The sequence below is a fragment of the Nerophis ophidion genome, linkage group LG07, assembly GCF_033978795.1.
Source record: "Nerophis ophidion isolate RoL-2023_Sa linkage group LG07, RoL_Noph_v1.0, whole genome shotgun sequence".
Taxonomy (NCBI): Eukaryota; Metazoa; Chordata; class Actinopteri; order Syngnathiformes; family Syngnathidae; genus Nerophis; species Nerophis ophidion.
In genome coordinates, this window is record NC_084617.1 from 1259900 (window position 1) to 1285206 (window position 25307).

Consider the following 25307-nt stretch of genomic DNA (forward strand, 5'->3'; position numbering starts at 1 on the left):
TTACGGTACTTTTTGACTGTGAATAGGAAGTTGCTTTTTACTGTAAAAATGTGCAGATTGAGATTGTTTTATTACTGTAAAAACAACTGTGGACTTTACAGTGTGTTACTGTAAATGGCACGACGGTAACATCGTGTTTACTAATATAAAACTGGCAGCTTCATTGGCGGAATTCTAAGGTCAAATAAAGAGTTGTCTGTTTTTTACATTTCCAGTAAAATGCTGTCAAAACAGATCAAATGCATCTTCATTTCAATGTGTGAACTTCAGTGGATTTTATGATTTCTGGAAGTGAAACCTGAATTTGCTCACTGAAATAATGATTTCAAATTTCATTTGGGAAAATGGCTAAAAATCCTTAAATTGTCGTCTTCATCATAGTTTCAAATTTAAGGTTTTTTTGTGTTTTTAATATTTTTTTTTCTATCATCCTCTACTTAACTCTTTTTAACTTTTTTTTTTTTGCTTAAAGATGTTGATTGTTTGTGTCTGTAATGTTAAAATGTGTTGGAAGTGCCTTGATTGGTTTGTTTATCAATAATAGTCATTTAAAAAATCCACACCACAAAAACACACAGGGGGAAGAAAAGGAAATGTGGAAAACTATTTTATTAAATTAAGAAAGTACTTTACGGTAGATACAAAAATCCACGCTTTAAAATGTACAATATGAAACAACCTAATTGGTGTAAACACTTTGCTGATCTTCTTCCCGTATTCTTGAAGGCATCACTTGCAGACACAAAAAGTACTTTGGGCTCGTTAAAAAATATTTACAACCATCCATCCTTTTTTTTAACCGCTTGTCCCTTTCGGGGTCATGGGGGGTGCTAGGGCCTATCTAAGCATTTGGGCGGAAGGCGGCGTACACCCTGGACAAGTGGCCACCTCATCACAGATAGACAACATTCACACACTAGGGACTATTTAATGTTGCCAATCAACCTATCCCCAGGTGCATGTCTTTGGAAGTGGGAGGGGCCTAGCCTCAGGTGCATGTCTTTGGAGGTAAGAGGGGCCTATCTCCAGGTGCATGTATTTGGAGATGGGCGGGGCCTATCCCCAGGTGCATGTCTTTGGAGGTAGGAGGGGCCTATCTCCAGGTGCATGTATTTGGAGGTGGGAGGGGCCTATCCCCAGGTGCATGTCTTTGGAGGTAGGAGGGGCCTATCTCCAGGTGCATGTATTTGGAGATGGGCGGGGCCTATCCCCAGGTGCATGTCTTCAGGAACAATGACGATACTTTTTTCAGTTTTGTTTTTGTTGTGGATGCATAGCACATTGGTATGTGGGCAACATGCAGCAGTAGCATAGCATTTAAGTCCCACTTTAAAACTCATTTATATACTCTAGCCTTTAAATAGAACACTTTAAACCAGTTGATCTGCCGTCTCTCTTTTCTGCTCCGCTCCCTTCTGCTGCGTGGAGAGATTGTCAGGTGACCACGCATCAGTTTCTGCAGGACTTGGGATGGATCAATTGCTGACACAGCCGGACTCTCACACTAGTAAGCGTAGTCCCTTCCAAGGTTACTTACTTTATTTGTCACCATGGAGACCAGGATTAGTGATTTAGAAGTAGTTAAAACACTGTGGATGGATGTTAGCTGCATGTGTTAAAGCAGCTCTTCCTGAGGGTGTTTCAGTGTTAGAACTTCACCTTTATCTGCGTCCATTCTCCCTTTTCTGTCTACACCCTGTGTCTGCTTGGGAGTACTCTGTGTGTGTGCGCTGCCCAACATGCTCCTCTGCTGGTAAAAGCAGCAATGTCACCATGTGACTTCGACACGGGCGCAGTGGGTGTGATACTAATGATTCATTAGTATCACAGTACTATACTTATACCAGTATACTGTACAGCCCATATGTACATATTTTATATATTTGGTGGTGCTAGGCAGGCTAATTGTTACACCAGAGAAGAAGAAGCATTCCCACTAGCTAAACACGCATGTTGCCATGCCAGCACGGGAGAACATGCAAAGGCCACACCCACATGTTGCCATGGAGATTGACATTGGGTTAGGCACAAAGTCACTCTGCCAGCCTTGCAGAACCTTCCTTGGTGTTCTTCAGACAAGTGGATCTGCAGCGCTGATGGCATCCAGAGAGAAGCAGACGTTTGACTGGAGGCGGACATTCTCCAGCTTCTCAAAGAGGAACTTGAAGGATGGCCGTTGTGCAGCTTCTTCATGCCAACACTGAGCCATGAGCGTCTGCAGCTGTGGGAACATTCAAAAGGAGGAAGGAGGAAACATTCAAGATTGTGAAGGAGGAGACATTCAAGATTGTGAAGGAGGAGACATTCAAGATTGTGAAGGAGGAGACATTCAAAAGGAGGAAGGAGGAGACATTCAAGATTGTGAAGGAGGAGACATTCAAGATTGTGAAGGAGGAGACATTCAAGATTGTGAAGTAGGAGACATTCAAGATTGTGAAGGAGGAGACATTCAAGATTGTGAAGTAGGAGACATTCAAAAGGAGGAAGGAGGAGACATTCAAGATTGTGAAGTAGGAGACATTCAAGATTGTGAAGGAGGAGACATTCAAGATTGTGAAGTAGGAGACATTCAAGATTGTGAAGTAGGAGACATTCAAGATTGTGAAGGAGGAGACATTCAAGATTGTGAAGTAGGAGACATTCAAAAGGAGGAAGGAGGAGACATTCAAGATTGTGAAGTAGGAGACATTCAAAAGGAGGAAGGAGGAGACATTCAAAAGGAGGAAGGAGGAGACATTCAAAAGGAGGAAGGAGGAGACATTCAAGATTGTGAAGTAGGAGACATTCAAGATTGTGAAGTAGGAGACGGCCATAAAAGGCATGTCAACATGTTCCTTACCTCAGGCAGGCAAAGTTTGGGACAAGGCAAGCGCCGCCGTCGCTCTAACACACCTATGAGCACCATCTCCGTCATCTGCTCAGGGGCCAGCCCTGACATCTTACGGAATGTCTGCAGACAACATGGCGTCAGACACACACACACACACACACACACACACACACACACACACACACGTGTGCCAACGTACCACCGGGGGGCTCTGGTTGGGGTCACAGCGGGTTAGAATCTCATAGAGCGTCACACCAAAAGACCAAACGTCGGAGGCAAAGGAGAACCTGCTCTCTCTCAGGCACTCCAGCGCATACCTGAAAAACTTGCATGTTTGAGGGCAAAAAATAGAGCGCTTTGCTTCAAGTTATCCATTTGTAAAAGTGTGTGTGCAGCCTGAGGAGGACTTTTCTACCCCATTATTATGTTGGACACCTTTTAAGGAGGCTCAGGACTTCTTTCACTAGTATTTGGACTTCATATAGAACAATTTCACATTTTTACATCACTGAATGGCTAATATGTCATCCATCCATCCATACATTTCTACAGCTTGTCCCTGTCAAAGGGGTGCTGGAGCCTATCCCAGCTGCACTCAGGGTACACCCTGGAGAAGTTTGTGCTCCTCCACTCCCAGTCTGTGGAACACTCTCCCTGACTACCTGAGGGCACCACAGACTGTGGATGCTTTTAAAAAGGCTTAAAAACCCTTCTTTTTTAAAAAAACCCAAAAACTTGTATTTAGATATATGTGTGCTGGTTCTAACTATAAGGCTGTTCTAGTTTTTATATATATTTTTTTATATTTATTTTACTTGTTGGGGGCAGCTATTTGTGGTTCTAGCATTGTTGTTTATATATATATATTGTTATGAATTATTGACCTATTTAATGGTCAAATGATTTTCCATCAAATTCTCCACTTGGACAATATCGAGGGAAAATAATGCATATATTGTGTTTTTGACATAAAAACAGGGGTTTCCTTTTACAGAAAGTACATGTAAAATAAAAACAACAACTTAATATCGGCAAACAGATCTGAAATTAATCTACGGATTTATGCATTGAAAGTAAAAAAAAAAAAAAATCTATGTATTGTATTGGTTTTAAAGTGGAAAACTATTCAAATAGCCCTAGCATCCTTCTTATTTTCAGAGTGCGGACCTCAGTGGAAAAAGTTTGAAGAAGAGTTCTGGCAAGATTGTGTCGAACAGACCTGCTTGAAGCTTAATTAGCCTATTTCTCAACGCTGGCAACTAAAGATTTCTGGGGCATACTTTGGGCACAGCAGCTTACCAGAAGACAGGACTATCACCACCCTCGCGCACGCGGTAGTAGGTGTCGTCCTCAGAGATGTACTTGGAGAGGCCAAAGTCTCCGATCTTTACCAAAGTGTTGCTCTCGACTAGAATATTGCGGGCGGCGAGGTCCCGATGGATGTATCGCTGCGAGTGCAAGTACTCCATCCCCTGAGAAAATCATCAACAAAAGAGTGCGTGATGGTCAGCGACAAGCCGTGGAAGAATTGGCCGTGACAAATTGAAAGCTGCTGACCTGGCAGATCTGCTTGGCAAAGAGCACGCACTGAGATGTGCTGTGTTCGCCCTTCTGGAGGAACTTATCCAGACTACCCAGAGTCAGGTACTCCATGATTAGGTGCAGCGCTCGTCCTCCTGGTGGCGGCAAACAAGTCAGCATCTTTAGCACATGCACCTTCTTCAAGGCAACAATGACAAATACATAAAGCACGTGAGCCTAAAGTCTGGCAGCTCAGTTCTTCTTGTCACACTCTTGGGGTCCTCAGCCTCACATCCAACTACTTGCTTCCAGTCTTTTCAACGAGGGCCATCATGCCAAAGCTTCTTGTGACTTTCTCAAAACAAACCTAGCTTTTAGTTTTTTTCTTACATTTGTTATCGTTCCAGTCATAATTGAAATATACATGGAGGGAAAAATGTACTTTTTGCAATATCTTGCAAAAGGTTTTTTTCCTTTGTCAGTGAAGCGGAAGTAAAAGAGACACAGCGATAGAGGAGCCTTCCCATCATCTGTGGGAGATGTTTAATGATTTCTACTTTAGTATTGGCCTAACATACTATAAAGACATTGTCTGAATAATTGTATATAAGTTATCACACAACTTGTTTGCTGTGAGTTCAGGTTACCCTGCATGAAGACAAAAGCTCTGTTTGATCTTATCAAGGAAAAGGCGGACGGCTTGTAAACCTCCACTGTGTGCGATGGAATGCGCCGTGGAGGTGTCGGTTTCTTTGATCTATTGGACTGCCACAGGAAGGACCTGAAATCTACGAGCAGAGAGGAGGCAAACCTGACACCGCTCCAAGCACCTTTTTGTTTCAACTGTTTACGACCCAGCGCAGCAGCTTTTTATGACCCCTTCCCTTATAAGCAGCTGCAACTATGTAATCAGGAAATGCCCAAATAAATGAGGCGAGGCGTTTGTACCTTAGAGCGGTGGGGTGACACTGTACGAGAGTACAAGTCCACACGCACTCTCCTCATCAGCTAAATTGAATCCTGTCTCTATTTGATCCCTTGCTTCTAGATAATTTGGTGTTTGAACCTGACAGATATCAGATGGTATTACGGTCCCACAACAGAGCACAGATGATGAGTAGGCTCCCGTTTCTCCAGTAGGAAAAAAACCTTTTGCGAGATCTTGCAATCCGTGGAAATATGATGGAATACAGAGACAATAAATACTTCTATAATTACTTCTGCAAAGGATGTGAATGATGCAACTTCCTGTGCACCATGCGACTTGTATTTCTCCAGAGGAGTCGTGACGTGTTGGGGCTAACAGGACTGAATGGTAACTCGGGACTCGGGTTGTCACGATACCAGAATGTCAATAGTCGATACATGTGAGATTCCACGATTCTCATACTCGATACCATGATTTTTAGAAAATGAAAAACTGAAACCATGTACTTTGAAATCCACTACTTCCTTGAAAACGGTTTCAAAAGGGTCAATTAGACTTAAACACACTTGAAGGATACACAAGGGAAATTGTTCCACACGGTAGCTCAGTTACAGAGGATGGAAAGGAGGAGGATGGAAAGGACAATGCACACAAGGGCACAAAAGGGTGAAAACTAAAATGATAAAGTAAACTAAAAACGTACCATAGTAGCAACACAAAAGAAACCATATATGTAATATTTACATATTATATATACGGTATATAATATATACTAATATGGTGTATTATCATGTATTATATAAAGTCACATATTTTACATTGTAAAAAGAACAGCAGCAAACTTCAATATGGTGGAAGTGTGACATTTGTAAGGAAATAGGCTAGATCACGTCATTTAAAGACAAATCTTTGTGTTTTTGTTTACTATTAGTGTCAAAATGTTAGCTTTTTTTCGATGATGTTTTGCCTTACTGCTGTACTTGTGTTGTTTTATTTTTTGATCTTATTTGTACAATGTGCAATTTTGAAGAAACTATAATATAAAACATGCTTTCAGTTATTTTTTTGTTAAGTACGTAACTCCTCATGTGTTGATTGTGGGGCGGCATAGCTCGGTTGGTAGAGCGGCCGTGCCAGCAACTTGAGGGTTGCCGGTTCGATTCCCGCTTCTGCCATCCTAGTCACTGCCGTTGTGTCCTTGGGCAAGACACTTTACCCACCTGCTCCCAGTACCACCCACGCTGCTTTAAATGTAACTTAGATATTGGGTTTCACTATGTAAAGCGCTTTGAGTCACTAGAGAAAAGCGCTATATAAATATAATTCAATTCAATTCAATTCATAGTTTTGATGTGACTATCTACAACGTAAATAGTCATGAACATAAAGAAAACACGGTGTGTCCAAACTTTTGGCCTGTACTATATGTCAAAAATAAAAAACTTTTGTAGGATTGAAATGATTTGACTGTGATAAAGTCTCATTTCAGGAAGCAGGGACAGAAAATAAATGTTATTTTGTTAGTGTTCACGTTAATTCAATTAAACTTTTAAGTATTATCTATTAAATGTCCAATCAGATCAATGTGCAGGACTAAAACAGTATGTGGCAGTTCATTTTATTATTCCTTTATACATTTTATTTTCTGTAATCATTTGGGTGGAATGCCCCTTAAATATTTCACCTACATTGTGTTTATTGTACAAAGCCCCAAAGCAGTGAAGTTGTCAGGTTGTGTAAAAGGTAAATAAAAAGAGAATACAACAAATCCTTTTCAGCTTATATTCAATTGAATAGACTGCAAAGACAAGATATTTCATCTTCACACTGGAAAATTGTGTTATTGTTTGCAAATATTAGCTCATTTGGAATTTGATGCCTGCAACATGTTTCAAAAAAACTGGGACAAGTGGCAAAAAAGAGTGAGAAAGTTGAGGGATGCTCATCAAAGACTTATTTGGAACATCCCACAGGTGAACAGGCTAATTGGGAACAGGTGGGTGCCATGATTGGCTATAAAAGCAGCTTCCATGAAATGCTCAGTTATTCACAAACAAGGACGGGGTGAGGGTCACCACTTTGTCAACAAATGCCTGAGCAAATTGTTTAAGAAGAACATTTCTCAAGCAGCTATTGCAAGGAATTTAGGGATTTCACCATCTACGCTTCGTAATATTATCTAAAGGTTCAGACAATCTGGAGAAATCACTGCACATAAGCCATGATATTATGCACCTACTGCATCAAAAAGCCACATCAATGTGTAAAGGATATCACCTCATGGGGTCATGAACACTACAGAAAACCACTGTCAGTAACTACAGTTGGTCGCTACATCTGTAAGTTCAAGTTAAAACTGTACTATGCAAAGCCAAAGCCATTTATCAACAACACCCAGAAATGCTTTGCTGGGCCCGAGTTCATCTAAGATCGACTGATGCAAAGCGGAAAAGCGTTCTATGGTCTGATGAGTCCACATTTGAAATTGTTTTTGGAAACTGTGGAAGAAAGAGGAAAAGAACCAACCAGGCAGCATGTGTGATGGTATGGGGGTGTATTAGTGATTGTTGTAGGGTGAAAGTGTTGTAGTCAGCATGTGTGATGGTATGGGGGTGTATTAGTGATTGTTGTAGGGTGAAAGTGTTGTAGTCAGCATGTGTGATGGTATGGGGGTGTATTAGTGATTGTTGTAGGGTGAAAGTGTTGTAGTCAGCATGTGTGATGGTATGGGGGTGTATTAGTGATTGTTGTAGGGTGAAAGTGTTCTAGTCAGCATGTGTGATGGTATGGGGGTGTATTAGTGATTGTTGTAGGGTGAAAGTGTTCTAGGCAGCATGTGTGATGGTATGGGGGTGTATTAGTGATTGTTGTAGGGTGAAAGTGTTCTAGGCAGCATGTGTGATGGTATGGGGGTGTATTAGTGATTGTTGTAGGGTGAAAGTGTTCTAGGCAGCATGTGTGATGGTATGGGGGTGTATTAGTGGCCAAGGCATGGCTAACTTACACATCTGTGAAGGCACCATTAATGCTGAAAGGTACATACAGCTTTTGGAGCAACATATGTTGCCATCCAAGCAACGTTATCATGGACGCCCCTGCTTATTTCAGCAAGACAATGCCAAGCCAGGTGTTACAACAGTATAGTTAAAGAGCGCAGGTACTAGACTGGCCTGCCTGTAGTCCAGACATTGAAAATGTGTGCAGGCCAAAATATGAGGCAGGAGACTGTTGAACAACTTAAGCTGTACATCAAGCAAGAATGGGAAAGAATTCCACTTCAAAAATGTGTCTCCTCAGTTCCCAAACCTGCACTGAGTGTTGTTCAAAGGAAAGGCCATGTAACACACTGGTAAAAATGCCTTTTTTGACATGTGTTGCTGCCATTACATTCTAACTTCATGATTATTATAAGTATTATTATATTATTTGCAAAAAATAAGAAAGCTTTTCATTGTGAAGATGAAATATCTTGTCTTTGCAGTCTATTCAATTGAATATAAGTTGAAAATAATGTGTTGTATTGTCTTTTTATTTAGCATTTACACAAGGTGACAACTTCACTGCTTTTGCACATGTTTCTATTCATATGTCATGTTTTCCGTATGCAGGCCTGGGCGGAACAAGCTTGAATATAAATCATGCAGACGAGCCACAGGTGATTTCTAAGGAGGGAAATGAGCATTCTGAACTTTTAGCAAGGACTCACCTATTTCTGTCCGTCCTCTGTACTTGACAATGTTTTGGTGATCGAGCGACTTGAGGATGTCGATCTCCTTCAGCCAGCCCTTGGACAGGTGAGCGTTCTCCTGCTTTAAAGCCTTGACGGCCAGCAGCTCACCTTGCCCGTCGTTGGCCGGGTCGTACATGTACAGGCTCACCTTTCCAAAATTACCCTGCAGACGGAGCACGTGAGCCCAGGAAGGGGTGGGGGAACAAAAAAGAGGAGCTGACAGTAAAACGCACCTTTCCTAACTCCCTTTTGAATTTCAGGAAACGTTTTTGGAAGAAGGTGTCTTGGGCCTTGGAGGGGGGTCCACTGGGGGATATATCAGGGTCTGTGCAGAGGAGGGGACGTGATTAAATGCAAGCCAAAAAGGTGATCATCTTTTAAAGAGCGATTTAAGGACACACTGGTGTTGATGATGTCCATGAGGTCTCTGAGCAGAGAGCAGAAGGAAGGTCTGTCTGAGGGTTGCCGGCTCAGACATTTGCTGATGAAGCCCGCCAGCTGGGGGGAGGAGGGTAAGGACCACCCCGGCTGCAGGTAGAACTCCTCCTGTGGACGCAGGTCAGTCATTACAGTGTGGACGGATGCAGTCTCATGCAGCCTCGCGCAGTCTCATGCAGTCTCATGCAGTCTCATGCAGTCTCATGCAGCCTCGCGCAGTCTCATGCAGTCTCATGCAGCCTCCCGCAGCCTCACGCAGCCTCACGCAGCCTCACGCAGCCTCACGCAGCCTCACGCAGCCTCACGCAGCCTCACGCAGCCTCACGCAGCCTCACGCAGCCTCCCGCAGCCTCACGCAGCCTCACGCAGCCTCACGCAGCCTCACGCAGCCTCACGCAGTCTCACGCAGCCTCATGCAGTCTCACGCAGCCTCACGCAGCCTCACGCAGCCTCACGCAGCCTCACGCAGCCTCACGCAGCCTCACGCAGTCTCACGCAGCCTCACGCAGCCTCACGCAGCCTCACGCAGCCTCACGCAGCCTCACGCAGCCTCACGCAGCCTCACGCAGCCTCACGCAGCCTCACGCAGCCTCACGCAGCCTCACGCAGTCTCACGCAGCCTCATGCAGCCTCATGCAGTCTCATGCAGCCTCCCGCAGTCTCATGCAGCCTCCCGCAGCCTCATGCAGTCTCACGCAGCCTCACGCAGCCTCACGCAGCCTCACGCAGCCTCACGCAGCCTCACGCAGTCTCACGCAGCCTCCCGCAGTCTCACGCAGTCTCACGCAGCCTCACGCAGCCTCACGCAGCCTCACGCAGCCTCACGCAGCCTCACGCAGCCTCACGCAGCCTCACGCAGCCTCACGCAGTCTCACGCAGCCTCATGCAGCCTCACGCAGCCTCACGCAGCCTCACGCAGCCTCACGCAGCCTCACGCAGCCTCACGCAGCCTCACGCAGTCTCATGCAGCCTCATGCAGCCTCATGCAGTCTCATGCAGCCTCCCGCAGTCTCATGCAGCCTCCCGCAGTCTCACGCAGCCTCACGCAGCCTCATGCAGCCTCATGCAGTCTCATGCAGCCTCACGCAGCCTCATGCAGCCTCATGCAGCCTCATGCAGTCTCATGCAGCCTCACGCAGCCTCATGCAGCCTCATGCAGTCTCATGCAGCCTCATGCAGTCTCATGCAGTCTCATGCAGCCTCACGCAGCCTCACGCAGCCTCACGCAGCCTCGCGCAGCCTCACGCAGCCTCACGCAGCCTCACGCAGCCTCATGCAGCCCACCTCACGCCGCGTGTCACCGCTGAGGGGAAGATCGCCGTCGTTGAAGATCTCCATCAGGGTCACCCCGAAGCCCCACTGGTCGGCCCCGGGGCCCACGGGCACGTCCCCCCCGACGCACTCGGGAGCCATCCAGGGAATACGCTCAAGTCGCTCTGCAATGGAGGACGGTCGCTTGAATGAGCAAACTAGAAAAAGAGAGCGCCTGACCCCATTTCCTGACGGCACAGAAGCCGAAGGAAAATCCTCAATCCAAAAGGTGATCTGTAATGTAATCACTTGCTCTTAGTCACATTTATGACATTTCCTGAAAGTTGACTCAAAATCCAGCCATAAGCTTCTGAGCAAGCCTCAGTGAGTACACAACCTTGTGGTGCAGCTAAGTACTGCAGTCCTGGATGTGTTACAGGAGTAGGATCCAGTAGTTATCAGTGCTGATTTATGGCATTTTGATGTGTGACTGTAACTACAACATCAGTAGATACAATGTATACACCATTTAATATATATATAGTATATCACTGATATATACAAATCAAGGTACCAATATTTTGGTCCCGGTACCAAAATGTATTTCTATACTTTAACACTTTTCTAAATCACATGGATCACAAAAATGTCATTATTGGCTTTAATTTAACAAGAAATGTTAGTGTAGATGAAACATATGTTTATTATTGTCATTTAGTCCTTCAATAAAATGTTGAACATACTAGGCAACTTGTCTTTTAGTAGCAAGTAAACAAACAAAGACTCCTAATTAGTCTGTCATTTATACACCTACTATTTTATACACATTATGAGGGACAAACTGTAAAAATTGATCATTACTCTACTTGTTCATTTACTGTTAATATCTGCTTATTTTCTCTTTTAACATGTTCTATCTACACTTCTGTTCAAATGTAATAATCACTTATTCTTCTCTTCTTTGATACTTGACATTAGTTTTGGATGATACCACACATTTAGGTATCGATTCGATACCAAGTAGTTACAGGATCATACAATGAAATGTATTACCTAATAAACTAATAATATAATTAAGAAATACTGATGTAAAGGGTAGGTGTCACACTGTTTTCTGTTTTAACATGTTCTATCTACACTTCAGTTAAAATGTAATAATCACTTATTTTTGTCTTCCTTGATACTTGATATTAGTTTTGGATGATACCACACATTTAGGAATGGATCATGTCGATACCAAGTAGTTACAGGATCATACATTGGTGATATTCAAAGTCTTCATGTGTCCAGGGACGTATTTACTGACTTTATAAACATAATATACATTTAAAATAAAAAAAAATAAAAAGATTTTGTGATGCTAAAAATATTGATGTAATCATAGTAGTATCAAATAGATACACTCCTGTACTTGGTATCATTACAGTGGATGTTGTTCACATTGTGACGGCGGTGAGCTATTGTATCCTCCTACGGTGTGTAGTGAAGCATGTTTAGCTATTCCTCATCCTCCAGTGATAATAGAACTTGCTTTGCCGCCAGGATTAGTGATTTAGAAGTAGCTAAAACACTGTGGATGGATGTTAGCTGCATGTTTTAAAGCAGCTCCTCCTGAGGGTGTTGCAGTCTTATAACTTCACTTTTATCTTGACTTTTTACATCAAAATGCGTACATTCTCCCTTTTCTGTCTACACACAGTGTACTTCATGATTGTGCGCTGCCGAACATGCTCCTCTGCTGGAAAAACCCAGCAATGTCATGCCCATTGGGAAACAGCACTTTTTAAACAGTGTATAGTACCATTTTTTGATTCATTAGTATCGCAACATCATACTAGTATCGCTATACCATACAATCTTAATACAGGTATATAATTTGTGAAGTACAGTAGGAAGAGGATACATTCGGCCCCATTCATCACAGTTTAGCTGACACATGAAACGTGACGAGTTGGGAGGCGCATGAACCACTTTAGCCGCCAGGTGGCAGTAGAGCGTTGTATATCTGAAAATGTTTTTGTGGCAATTCCAACTTTGATCACAGCGTTGGTTGCTATGTAGAGTTGTGCTTTCCACTATTTTCAGCAGACTGCATCACAAAATGATTAACCCCCTACTCTTCGTCTCACTCAGGTTCCACCCAGAAATGGAGGATATTAATCCCTTCACCACAGTAGATGGATAATAACACAGCCACTTTCTCCCTCCTGCAGTACATCTAATTTGCTTACCTGTCACAACTCTACTTTTTTCCCCCTGGAGAATCCAGTTTTTGTCCTTCTTTTCTGTTGCCTTCACGGTTGTGTTTTGTTTGTTGCACTACTGCAGCGACCAAGCCTTTGTCCGCCACACTCGGCTCATTAAAGGAGCGTTTCATGTTCCATGATTCAGTCCAATAATAACGTGACGGAGATGGATGGACATGAAGACGAAAGGAAAATATTTCTGGCAAAAAATCTAAACTTTGTGTAAATATTTAGACGAATAGAAGACTCGTTGTATGAGTGAAGAAGCTCACACATTGTCATGCTTCCTGGAATATTCAGGAAGAAATGATGTCAGCCAGCTTGAAAAATGTCTCAACTATAAAATGCATGAATGTTTTTTACTTAATGCTAGCAATATTTTAGGGTTCCTTTTGAGGAAACCTTAAAATGTATTAAATCCATAAATGTATTTGGCAGTATAAAAACGAGGAGCTAGCAAGTGCTTGTGATGTAGAGAAATCCCATATTTTTACCAACTTTCCCAGGAGATTTCTCCTATTTTGAAAAGGCAATGTTAGACAGCCGTAATAAAAGTGTGTGCTCAATTAAGCACAACGTTAGCGCTGCATCAAGCATGCTGCTACCGGGACAATTAAATAACAAAAGCCTTCCACAGCTGTTTACGGACATATACTGTTCATGTTCAGCTAACTTTTACTGCACATGAATAAATATACCCTATTTTCCAGACTAAAATCCTTTTTTTCCTCAAAACTCGACAGTGCTTATAACCCAGTGTGCCTGATGTAAGGAGTAAGTTTGGTTGAGCTTACCCAACTCCATGCTATTTTACATGGGGTAATAAGTGTGACCAGTAGATGGCAGTCACACATAAGACATATGTGTAGACTGCTCTGTTTGATGTGCTACAACATAGGAGTATTATTATGGGGTGTGTATAAAGTAAGAAATATCTGGCGTTTTGTTTCACAATATTATGCAAAAGCCTTCTGGTACCTGCTCATCTGTATTTGGGATCTGCAGAAGTCCTGAAATATTGTAGTCCGTGCTTCTTCTTTTTCTCTATCTTCTTGTCATGTGACATTCATCCTCCACTGTTGCCATTTCTAATACAAAGTAGTGTAAAGTTTGTACTTATATCTGTCAGTAAACTCACCATGAAAGCACTAAAACATACCGGTGTACTGAGTTTACATTATTCACCCAAGGAACTTTAGTTATTAGAGAGTTCCGGTCGGACGGTTTTTCACGGGACACATTTCGGGCGTTGTTGTTTCCGGATGAGGAGATGCTACTCCATTATTGATTGAAGTGTGAATGTCATTAAAACAGTTAGCGCCATCTTTTGACACTTCTTCCACTCCCGTCCTTGCACGCTACACCGCTACAACAAGTCAAAAAAGCTGCTTTGTCATGCACTCTAGGACAATATCAGAGTAAGTAGTTGTCAAATATGATACAACATCTTCTTTTCAATCGACACTTGCCTTCTTTGCACTTTAGGCAAATATGATGAGAGATTTGATGTTATTTTAGGTAGTAGTACTGACCTTCTCTGGAAAGCAAATGGAGGGCAATTCCTGGGTCACTCAGCTTGACAAGAGGGGATGCACCTTGCTCCAGACCTGGTCTTGCCACAAGGATGTTCCTGGCACAAACGTTTCCATGAACACGACCTTGAGCCGCCTACAACCATGCTGGAGTTAGCCATCCATACAAAAGCAGCCACTGAGACAAGTCTGCCAACACTGAATCAGCTTTCAATCACTGCAGTAATCTCATTTAGACTTGCTGGAAAGCAAGCACGCTCTTCCAAGAGTTCACTTAGCTGTGATTACAGAGACTTGCAATGACCTGGAGGCCACTCACCAGATAATTCAGCGCACTGGCCAGCTGTTTTGCAGCAATACATTTCCAGCCAGGAGTCACTTTGCCTTTCTCTCTGCGAAGGAAAACATCCAAGGGACCAAATTCCACAAACTCCTCAACCACGATGTCTGCAACAGAAAATAATTCATCATGTCATCAGTTGTCTCTGTGGTACTGAAACAAATAGTGTCCTCAGTTCACATAGGTGCTATTGATACGACTCCTGCAGGTTTCAACATGTCAAATTTAAAACCATCTTGAAAATAATTTAAGACCAGGTCTACTACACTACTGTATTTAATGTTGTCTTTATGGTGGTACTTAATGAATACTTAGGTGTACTACACTACTGTATTTAATGTTGTCATTATGGTGGTACTTAATGAATACTTAGGTCTACTACACTACTGTATTTAATGTTGTCTTTATGGTGGTACTTAATGAATACTTAGGTGTACTACACTACTGTATTTAATGTTGTCATGATGGTGGTACTTAATGAATACTTAGGTCTACTACACTACTGTATTTGATGTTGTCATGATGGTGGTACTTAATGAATACTTAGGTCTACTACACTACTGTATTTAATGTTGTCATTATGGTGGTACTTAATGAACACTTAGGTCTACTACACTACTGTATTTAATGTTGTCTTTATGGTGGTACTTAATGAATACTTAGGTCTACTACACTGCTGTATTTAATGTTGTCATGATGGTGGTACTTAATGAATACTTAGGTCTACTACACTACTGTATTTAATGTTGTCATTATGGTGGTACTTAATGAACACTTAGGTCTACTATACTGCTGTATTTAATGTTGTCTTTATGGTGGTACTTAATGAATACTTATGCCTACTACACTACTGTATTTAATGTTGTCATGATGGTGGTACTTAATGAATACTTAGGTCTACTACATTAATGTATTTAATGTTGTCATTATGGTGGTACTTAATGAATACTTAGGTCTACTACACTACTGTATTTAATGTTGTCATTATGGTGGTACTTAATGAATACTTTGGTCAACTACACTACTGTTTTTAATGTTGTCATTATGGTGGTACTTAATGAATACTTAGGTCTACTACACTACTGTATTTAATGTTGTCATCATGGTGGTACTTAATGAATACTTAGGTCTACTACACTACTGTATTTAATGTTGTCATCATGGTGGTACTTAATGAATACTTAGGTCTACTACACTACTGTATTTAATGTTGTCATCATGGTGGTACTTAATGAATACTTAGGTCTACTACACTACTGTATTTAATGTTGTCATTATGGTGGTACTTAATGAATACTTAGGTCTACTACACTACTGTATTTAATGTTGTCATTATGGTGGTACTTAATGAATACTTTGGTCAACTACACTACTGTTTTTAATGTTGTCATTATGGTGGTACTTAATGAATACTTAGGTCTACTACACTACTGTATTTAATGTTGTCATCATGGTGGTACTTAATGAATACTTAGGTCTACTACACTACTGTATTTAATGTTGTCATCATGGTGGTACTTAATGAATACTTAGGTCTACTACACTACTGTATTTAATGTTGTCATGATGGTGGTACTTAATGAATACTTAGGTCTACTACATTAATGTATTTAATGTTGTCATTATGGTGGTACTTAATGAATACTTAGGTCTACTACACTACTGTATTTAATGTTGTCATTATGGTGGTACTTAATGAATACTTTGGTCAACTACACTACTGTTTTTAATGTTGTCATTATGGTGGTACTTAATGAATACTTAGGTCTACTACACTACTGTATTTAATGTTGTCATCATGGTGGTACTTAATGAATACTTAGGTCTACTACACTACTGTATTTAATGTTGTCATCATGGTGGTACTTAATGAATACTTAGGTCTACTACACTACTGTATTTAATGTTGTCATCATGGTGGTACTTAATGAATACTTAGGTCTACTACACTACTGTATTTAATGTTGTCATTATGGTGGTACTTAATGAATACTTAGGTCTACTACACTACTGTATTTAATGTTGTCATTATGGTGGTACTTAATGAATACTTTGGTCAACTACACTACTGTTTTTAATGTTGTCATTATGGTGGTACTTAATGAATACTTAGGTCTACTACACTACTGTATTTAATGTTGTCATCATGGTGGTACTTAATGAATACTTAGGTCTACTACACTACTGTATTTAATGTTGTCATCATGGTGGTACTTAATGAATACTTAGGTCTACTACACTACTGTATTTAATGTTGTCATCATGGTGGTACTTGATGAATACTTAGGTCTACTACACTACTGTATTTAATGTTGTCATCATGGTGGTACTTAATGAATACTTAGGTCTACTACACTACTGTATTTAATGTTGTCATCATGGTGGTACTTGATGAATACTTAGGTCTACTACACTACTGTATTTAATGTTGTCATCATGGTGGTACTTGAAGAGCGAAGTGTTTTCTGAGGCGGTACTTGGTGACAAAAGTTTTGAGAACCACTGATCTAGACCACAAGAAGTGTTTAAAATGTAGATTAAAATCATCATAGGTCCCCTTTAAGCGATGTGTGTGTGTGTGTGTGTGTGTGTGTGTGTGTGTGTGCTCTCACTTTCAGATCCGTTGACAGACAGGCCGTACATGAGGACCAGGTGACGGTGAGACATTTGGCTCAAGAAGCTGGCCGTTTCAAAGAAAGCCTGAAAAGTGGACAGCAAGTATGAGTTTTAGTTTATGATAAGAGGACAACATCAGTGTCATGGCTGCTTACAAATCTGATTTCTTCATGGCTCTGTTCCAGAACCTTCAGCACCACTCGCACAACTTGCCGTCCATCCCCGCTCCCCTCGTCCTCTAACTCCTCTTCTCCTCCTCCCCCGACTTGCAGCTGTCCCGAGTAGATTTTGGTTCTGGTCCCATAACCCATATGACATCCCTGTCCATAAAGCCCAGAGCTGGCGGCTCAGACACATACCACACCGGAAGCATAAAGGCAGTGGAGCGGTTGTCCTCACCTGAATGATATCTTTGTACTTGATCTGGATGCATAGGTCTAACGTCTTTGGGGCCTGAGAGCGCACATCTGGACTGTGATCCACATTGTGTCTCTTCACCAGGAGGTTGGACAACTCTGCAGCACACAGTCCTCACAGGTTAGATGGCACCAAGACAAAAACGACAAAAGCCCAAAAGCAGTGAGGTTGTCACCTTGTGTAAATTGTAAATAAAAAGAATAGAACACATTATTTTCAACTTATATTCAATTGAAAAGACTGCAAAAATAAGATATTTCATCTTCACACTGACAAACTTCCTTATTTGTTGCAAATAATCATGAAGTTAGAATGTAATGGCAGCAACACACTGCAATAAGGGTATTTTTACCAGTGTGTTACATGGCCTTTCCTTTGAACAACACTCAGTGCAGGTTTGGGAACTGAGGAGACACATTTTTGAAGTGGAATTCTTTCCCATTCTTGCTTGATGTACAGCTTAAGTTGTTCAACAGTCTCCTTTAGCCTTCACACATTCTCAATGTCCTCACTACAGGCAGGCCACTCTAGTACCCGCACTCTTTTACTATGAAGCCACGCTGTTGGAACACGTGGCTTGGCATGGTCTTGCTGAAATAAGCAGGGGCGTCCATGATAACGTTGCTTGGATGGCAACATATGTTGCTCCAAAACCTGTATGTACCTTTCAGCATTAATGGTGCCTTCACAGATGTGTAAGTTAGCCATGCCTTGGGCACTAATACACCCCCATACCATCACACATGCTGCCTAGAACACTTTCACCCTACAACAATCACTAATACACCCCCATACCATCACACATGCTGCTTAGAACACTTTCACCCTACAACAATCACTAATACACCCCCATACCATCACACATGCTGCCTTGAACACTTTCACCCTACAACAATCACTAATACACCCCCATACCATCACACATGCTGCCTAGAACACTTTCACCCTACAACAATCACTAATACACCCCCATACCATCACACATGCTGCCTAGAACACTTTCACCCTACAACAATCACTAATACACCCCCATACCATCACACATGCTGCTTAGAACACTTTCACCCTACAACAATCACTAATACACCCCCATACCATCACACATACTGCCTAGAACACTTTCACCCTACAACAATCACTAATACACCCCCATACCATCACACATGCTGCCTTGAACACTTTCACCCTACAACAATCACTAATACACCCCCATACCATCACACATGCTGCCTAGAACACTTTCACCCTACAACAATCACTAATACACCCCCATACCATCACACATGCTGCCTAGAACACTTTCACCCTACAACAATCACTAATACACCCCCATACCATCACACATGCTGCCTAGAACACTTTCACCCTACAACAATCACTAATACACCCCCATACCATCACACATGCTGCCTAGAACACTTTCACCCTACAACAATCACTAATACACCCCCATACCATCACACATGCTGCCTACAACACTTTCACCCTACAACAATCACTAATACACCCCCATACCATCACACATGCTGCCTAGAACACTTTCACCCTACAACAATCACTAATACACCCCCATACCATCACACATGCTGACTACAACACTTTCACCCTACAACAATCACTAATACACCCCCATACCATCACACATGCTGCCTAGAACACTTTCACCCTACAACAATCACTAATACACCCCCATACCATCACACATGCTGCCTAGAACACTTTCACCCTACAACAATCACTAATACACCCCCATACCATCACACATGCTGCCTAGAACACTTTCACCCTACAACAATCACTAATACACCCCCATACCATCACACATGCTGACTACAACACTTTCACCCTACAACAATCACTAATACACCCCCATACCATCACACATGCTGACTACAACACTTTCACCCTACAACAATCACTAATACACCCCCATACCATCACACATGCTGCCTAGAACACTTTCACCCTACAACAATCACTAATACACCCCCATACCATCACACATGCTGCCTAGAACACTTTCACCCTACAACAATCACTAATACACCCCCATACCATCACACATGCTGACTACAACACTTTCACCCTACAACAATCACTAATACACCCTCATACCATCACACATGCTGACTACAACACTTTCACCCTACAACAATCACTAATACACCCCCATACCATCACACATGCTGCCTAGAACACTTTCACCCTACAACAATCACTAATACACCCTCATACCATCACACATGCTGCCTAGAACACTTTCACCCTACAACAATCACTAATACATCCCCATACCATCACACATGCTGACTAGAACACTTTCACCCTACAACAATCACTAATACACCCCCATACCATCACACATGCTGACTAGAACACTTTCACCCTACAACAATCACTAATACACCCTCATACCATCACACATGCTGACTACAACACTTTCACCCTACAACAATCACTAATACACCCCCATACCATCACACATGCTGACTAGAACACTTTCACCCTACAACAATCACTAATACACCCCCATACCATCACACATGCTGACTACAACACTTTCACCCTACAACAATCACTAATACACCCCCATACCATCACACATGCTGACTACCACACTTTCACCCTACAACAATCACTAATACACCCCCATACTATCACACATGCTGACTACAACACTTTCACCCTACAACAATCACTAATACACCCCCATACCATCACACATGCTGCCTAGAACACTTTCACCCTACAACAATCACTAATACACCCCCATACCATCACACATGCTGCCTAGAACACTTTCACCCTACAACAATCACTAATACACCCCCATACCATCACACATGCTGACTACAACACTTTCACCCTACAACAATCACTAATACACCCCCATACCATCACACATGCTGCCTACAACACTTTCACCCTACAACAATCACTAATACACCCCCATACCATCACACATGCTGCCTAGAACACTTTCACCCTACAACAATCACTAATACACCCCCATACCATCACACATGCTGACTACAACACTTTCACCCTACAACAATCACTAATACACCCCCATACCATCACACATGCTGACTACCACACTTTCACCCTACAACAATCACTAATACACCCCCATACTATCACACATGCTGACTACAACACTTTCACCCTACAACAATCACTAATACACCCCCATACCATCACACATGCTGCCTAGAACACTTTCACCCTACAACAATCACTAATACACCCCCATACCATCACACATGCTGCCTAGAACACTTTCACCCTACAACAATCACTAATACACCCCCATACCATCACACATGCTGACTACCACACTTTCACCCTACAACAATCACTAATACACCCCCATACCATCACACATGCTGACTACAACACTTTCACCCTACAACAATCACTAATACACCCCCATACCATCACACATGCTGCCTACAACACTTTCACCCTACAACAATCACTAATACACCCCCATACCATCACACATGCTGCCTAGAACACTTTCACCCTACAACAATCACTAATACACCCCCATACCATCACACATGCTGACTACAACACTTTCACCCTACAACAATCACTAATACACCCCCATACCATCACACATGCTGCCTAGAACACTTTCACCCTACAACAATCACTAATACACCCCCATACCATCACACATGCTGCCTAGAACACTTTCACCCTACAACAATCACTAATACACCCCCATACCATCACACATGCTGCCTAGAACACTTTCACCCTACAACAATCACTAATACACCCCCATACCATCACACATGCTGCCTAGAACACTTTCACCCTACAACAATCACTAATACACCCCCATACCATCACACATGCTGCCTAGAACACTTTCACCCTACAACAATCACTAATACACCCCCATACCATCACACATGCTGCCTAGAACACTTTCACCCTACAACAATCACTAATACACCCCCATACCATCACACATGCTGCCTAGAACACTTTCACCCTACAACAATCACTAATACACCCCCATACCATCACACATGCTGACTACCACACTTTCACCCTACAACAATCACTAATACACCCCCATACCATCACACATGCTGACTACAACACTTTCACCCTACAACAATCACTAATACACCCCCATACCATCACACATGCTGCCTAGAACACTTTCACCCCAGAACAGACCGGATGATTCTTTTCCTCTTTGGTCCAGAACTCACGATGTCCACAGTTTCCAAAAACAATTTGAAATGTGGACTCGTCAGACCACAGAAAACTTTTCCACTTTGCATCAGTCCATCTTAGATGAGCTGGGGCCCAGCGAAGCGTTACTGGGTGTTGTTGATAAATGGCTTTGGCTTTGCATAGTAGAGTTTTAACAGATGTAGCAACCAAGTGCAGTTACTGACAGTGGTTTTCTGAAGTGTTCCTGAGCCCATGTGGTGATATCCTTTACACATTGATGTGGCTTTTTAATGCAGTAGCACCTGAGGGATCCAAGGTGTGTAATATCATGGCTTACATGCAGTGATTTCTCCAGATTGTCTGAACCTTTTGATGATATTACGGAGCGTAGATGGTGATATCTCTAAATTCCTTGCAATAGCTGCTTGTGAAATGTTGTTCTCAAAGAATTTTGCTCAGACATTTGTTGACAAAATGGTGACCCTCGCCCTGTCCTTGTTCGTAAATGAGTGAGCATTACATGGAAGCTGTTTTTATAGCCAATCATGGCACCCACCTGTTCCCAATTAGCCTGTTCACCTGTGGGATCTTCCAAATAAGTCATTGATGAGCAGTCCTCAACTTTCTCACTTTTTTGCCACTTGTGCCAGCTTTTTTGAAACATGTTGCAAGCATCAAATTCTAAATGAGCTAATATTTGCAAACAATAACACCATTTTCCAGTGTGAAGATTAAATATCTTGTCTTTGCAGTCTATTCAATTGAATATAAGTTGAAAAGGATTTGTTGTATTGTCTTTTTATTTAGCATTTACACAAGGTGACAACTTCACTGCTTCTGGGGTTTGTAGTAACAAACTGGTTGTCTAGAAATAAAGCGTAAGCGATGGAAGGACTAACCTCCCTGGCGGGGCAGGCAGCATTTTTTCACGCCGTAGCTCTCCATGCCACATTTTAGTATGAAGTTCTTGAGGGTGTCTATGAGCTCCTTGACACTGGAGAAGTCCTGGTCCCAGCCGTCCAGGGAGAAGGTGGAAGCCTTGTGCTGGATACAGAACTGCTTGTGGCTTGGCGTGCATCTATTCTGTGCTTCATATTGTAGCTACACAACAAACACAATGAGTCCGGCTTATAAGACTTATAAGGACTTTTTAACCATGTTCTAACATTAGTACTCAAGAGTGTTTTGAGATAAGAGATGTCTCTCAGCTTATTGCAAGCTGACTTGGCGATGCAATTTGAGCGTATAACCGCTAGTCTGCACCACAATGAAGCAGAAGGAGTGACGTCAGACATCCATCCATCCATCCATCCATCATACTCCGCTTATCCGAGGTTGGGTCGCGGGGGCAGCAGCCTAAGCAGGAAAGCCCAAACTTCCCTCTCCCCAGCCACTTCGTCTAGCTCTTCCCGGGGGATCCCGAGGCGTTCCCAGGCCAGCCGGGAGACATAGTCTTCCCAACGTGTCCTGGGTCTTCCCCGTGGCCTCCTACCGGTTGGACGTGTCCTAAACACCTCCCTAGGGAGGCGTTCGGGTGGCACCCTGACCAGATGCCCGAGCCACCTCATCTGGCTCCTCTCCATGTGGAGGAGCAGCAGCTTTACTTTGAGTTCCTCCCGGATGGCAGAGCTTCTCACCCTATCTCTAAGGGAGAGACCTGGAAACTCATTTGGGCCGCTTGTACCCGTGATCTTATCCTTTCGGTCATGACCCAAAGCTCATGACCATAGGTGAGGATGGGAACGTAGATCGACCGGTAAATTGAGAGCTTTGCCTTCCGGCTCAGCTCCTTCTTCACCACAACGGATCGATACAATGTCTGCATTACTGAAGACGCCGCACCGATCCGCCTGTCGATCTCACAATCCACTCTTCCCTCACTCGTGAACAAGACTCCTAGATACTTGAACTCCTCCACTTGGGGCAGGGTCTCCTCCTCACCCCAGAGATGGCACTCCACCTTTTTCAGGGCGAGAACCATGGACTCGGACTTGGAGGTGCTGATTCTCATTCCGGTCACTTCACACTCGGCTGCGAACCGATCCAGTGAGAGCTGAAGATCCCGGTCAGATGAAGCCATCAGGACCACATCATCTGCAAAAAGCAGAGACCTAATCCTGCGGCCACCAAACCGGAACCCCTCAACGCCTTGACTGCGCCTAGAAATTCTGTCCATAAAAGTTATGAACAGAATGGGTGACAAAGGACAGCCTTGGCGGAGTCCAACTTCACTGGAAATGTGTCCGACTTACTGCCGGCAATGCGGACCAAGTTCTGACACTGATCATCAGATGTTTGGACCGGATCTTCTGGGGTTCACTGACATGTTCTTGTAACCCCCTCTTTTGTTTGTAACTTAAGGAAGTGATTCTTAAGCTGCACCACTGGTGGTACGCAAGCGCCATCTAGCCAAAAAGTTGATTCATTATTTTAAGTACAGTGTTCTATTTTCCTATTTGCAATAACAGTTCAAACTGTGTGTAATATTAAAACGGCCAAAAATATTGAATAACAACCCTACTTTGCATTTAATGAGTACTTAGGCCTAATACGCTACTGTAGTTTATTGTTGGTCATTATGGTGGTACTTGGACAGCCAAGTTTTTTTCTGAGGTGGTACTTGGCGAAAACAGTTTGAGAACTACGGACCCTAAAGTATAACAAGTAACCGAGAGACAGCTCTTTTTTTTTAAAAAAAGACTCTGAGTTGGAGCATTTTTCAGGTGAGGTACCACAGCGGATCCAATGTACAGCGATTCTTAAATGCTAACACTTGTGGCAGACCTGGGCAAAACGTGGCCTGCTGGACACATTTTTTTTGTTAGACCTTTAACATGAAAAGTGTATTTGCCATGATGATGTGCACTCGTCTTTTTAAATGAGCGTAAGTCTTCAACTATAGAAAGTATTTCAATGCTTGAAATCTGCACTTTTGAGTGTTCTAGGAGTTATTACAGTAATCTAGGTCACAGCAGCTCAGACCAGAGTGGGCGGGGCTTGTTTCCATAGCAACCAGCCTTGAACATATGTGTCAGAAACAGATGTGGAAGCACATTTTTACCTGATAATATATCATATTGTAGCTGTTTATTACACTTGTTTGTTTCTTACATTTTTGTTATGTTTTGCTTGATTGTAAACGATACACAACTATGGAGGAGCTGCTCTGAGAAGTAAAAGATGTTCATATGTTGTTAATATTCACTGTTTTATTGTTCATAGATAATATTGTAAATCCCACTTTCTTTATTTTCATGTACA

At 42.6% G+C, this 25307-nt stretch overlaps 1 protein-coding gene across 2 annotated transcripts in view; it reads right to left on the minus strand.

Moving 5' to 3' along the window:
- Positions 1–591: 591 nt before the first annotated feature.
- Positions 592–25307, minus strand: part of tyk2 (tyrosine kinase 2) — a 47369-nt gene continuing 22653 nt past the window's right edge. For both annotated transcript variants that reach the window (XM_061905109.1, XM_061905108.1), the window contains exons 11-25: positions 22946–23147; positions 17832–17947; positions 17588–17752; positions 17429–17516; positions 14796–14923; positions 14477–14612; positions 10732–10883; positions 9411–9555; positions 9243–9334; positions 8986–9172; positions 4388–4506; positions 4130–4302; positions 3030–3147; positions 2840–2950; positions 592–2221 (exon numbers count right to left, since the gene is read on the minus strand). In XM_061905109.1, coding sequence (XP_061761093.1) covers positions 2072–2221; positions 2840–2950; positions 3030–3147; positions 4130–4302; positions 4388–4506; positions 8986–9172; positions 9243–9334; positions 9411–9555; positions 10732–10883; positions 14477–14612; positions 14796–14923; positions 17429–17516; positions 17588–17752; positions 17832–17947; positions 22946–23147 — 2082 coding nt within the window. In that variant the 3' untranslated portion in view covers positions 592–2071. The remainder of the gene's footprint in view (positions 2222–2839; positions 2951–3029; positions 3148–4129; positions 4303–4387; positions 4507–8985; positions 9173–9242; positions 9335–9410; positions 9556–10731; positions 10884–14476; positions 14613–14795; positions 14924–17428; positions 17517–17587; positions 17753–17831; positions 17948–22945; positions 23148–25307) is intronic.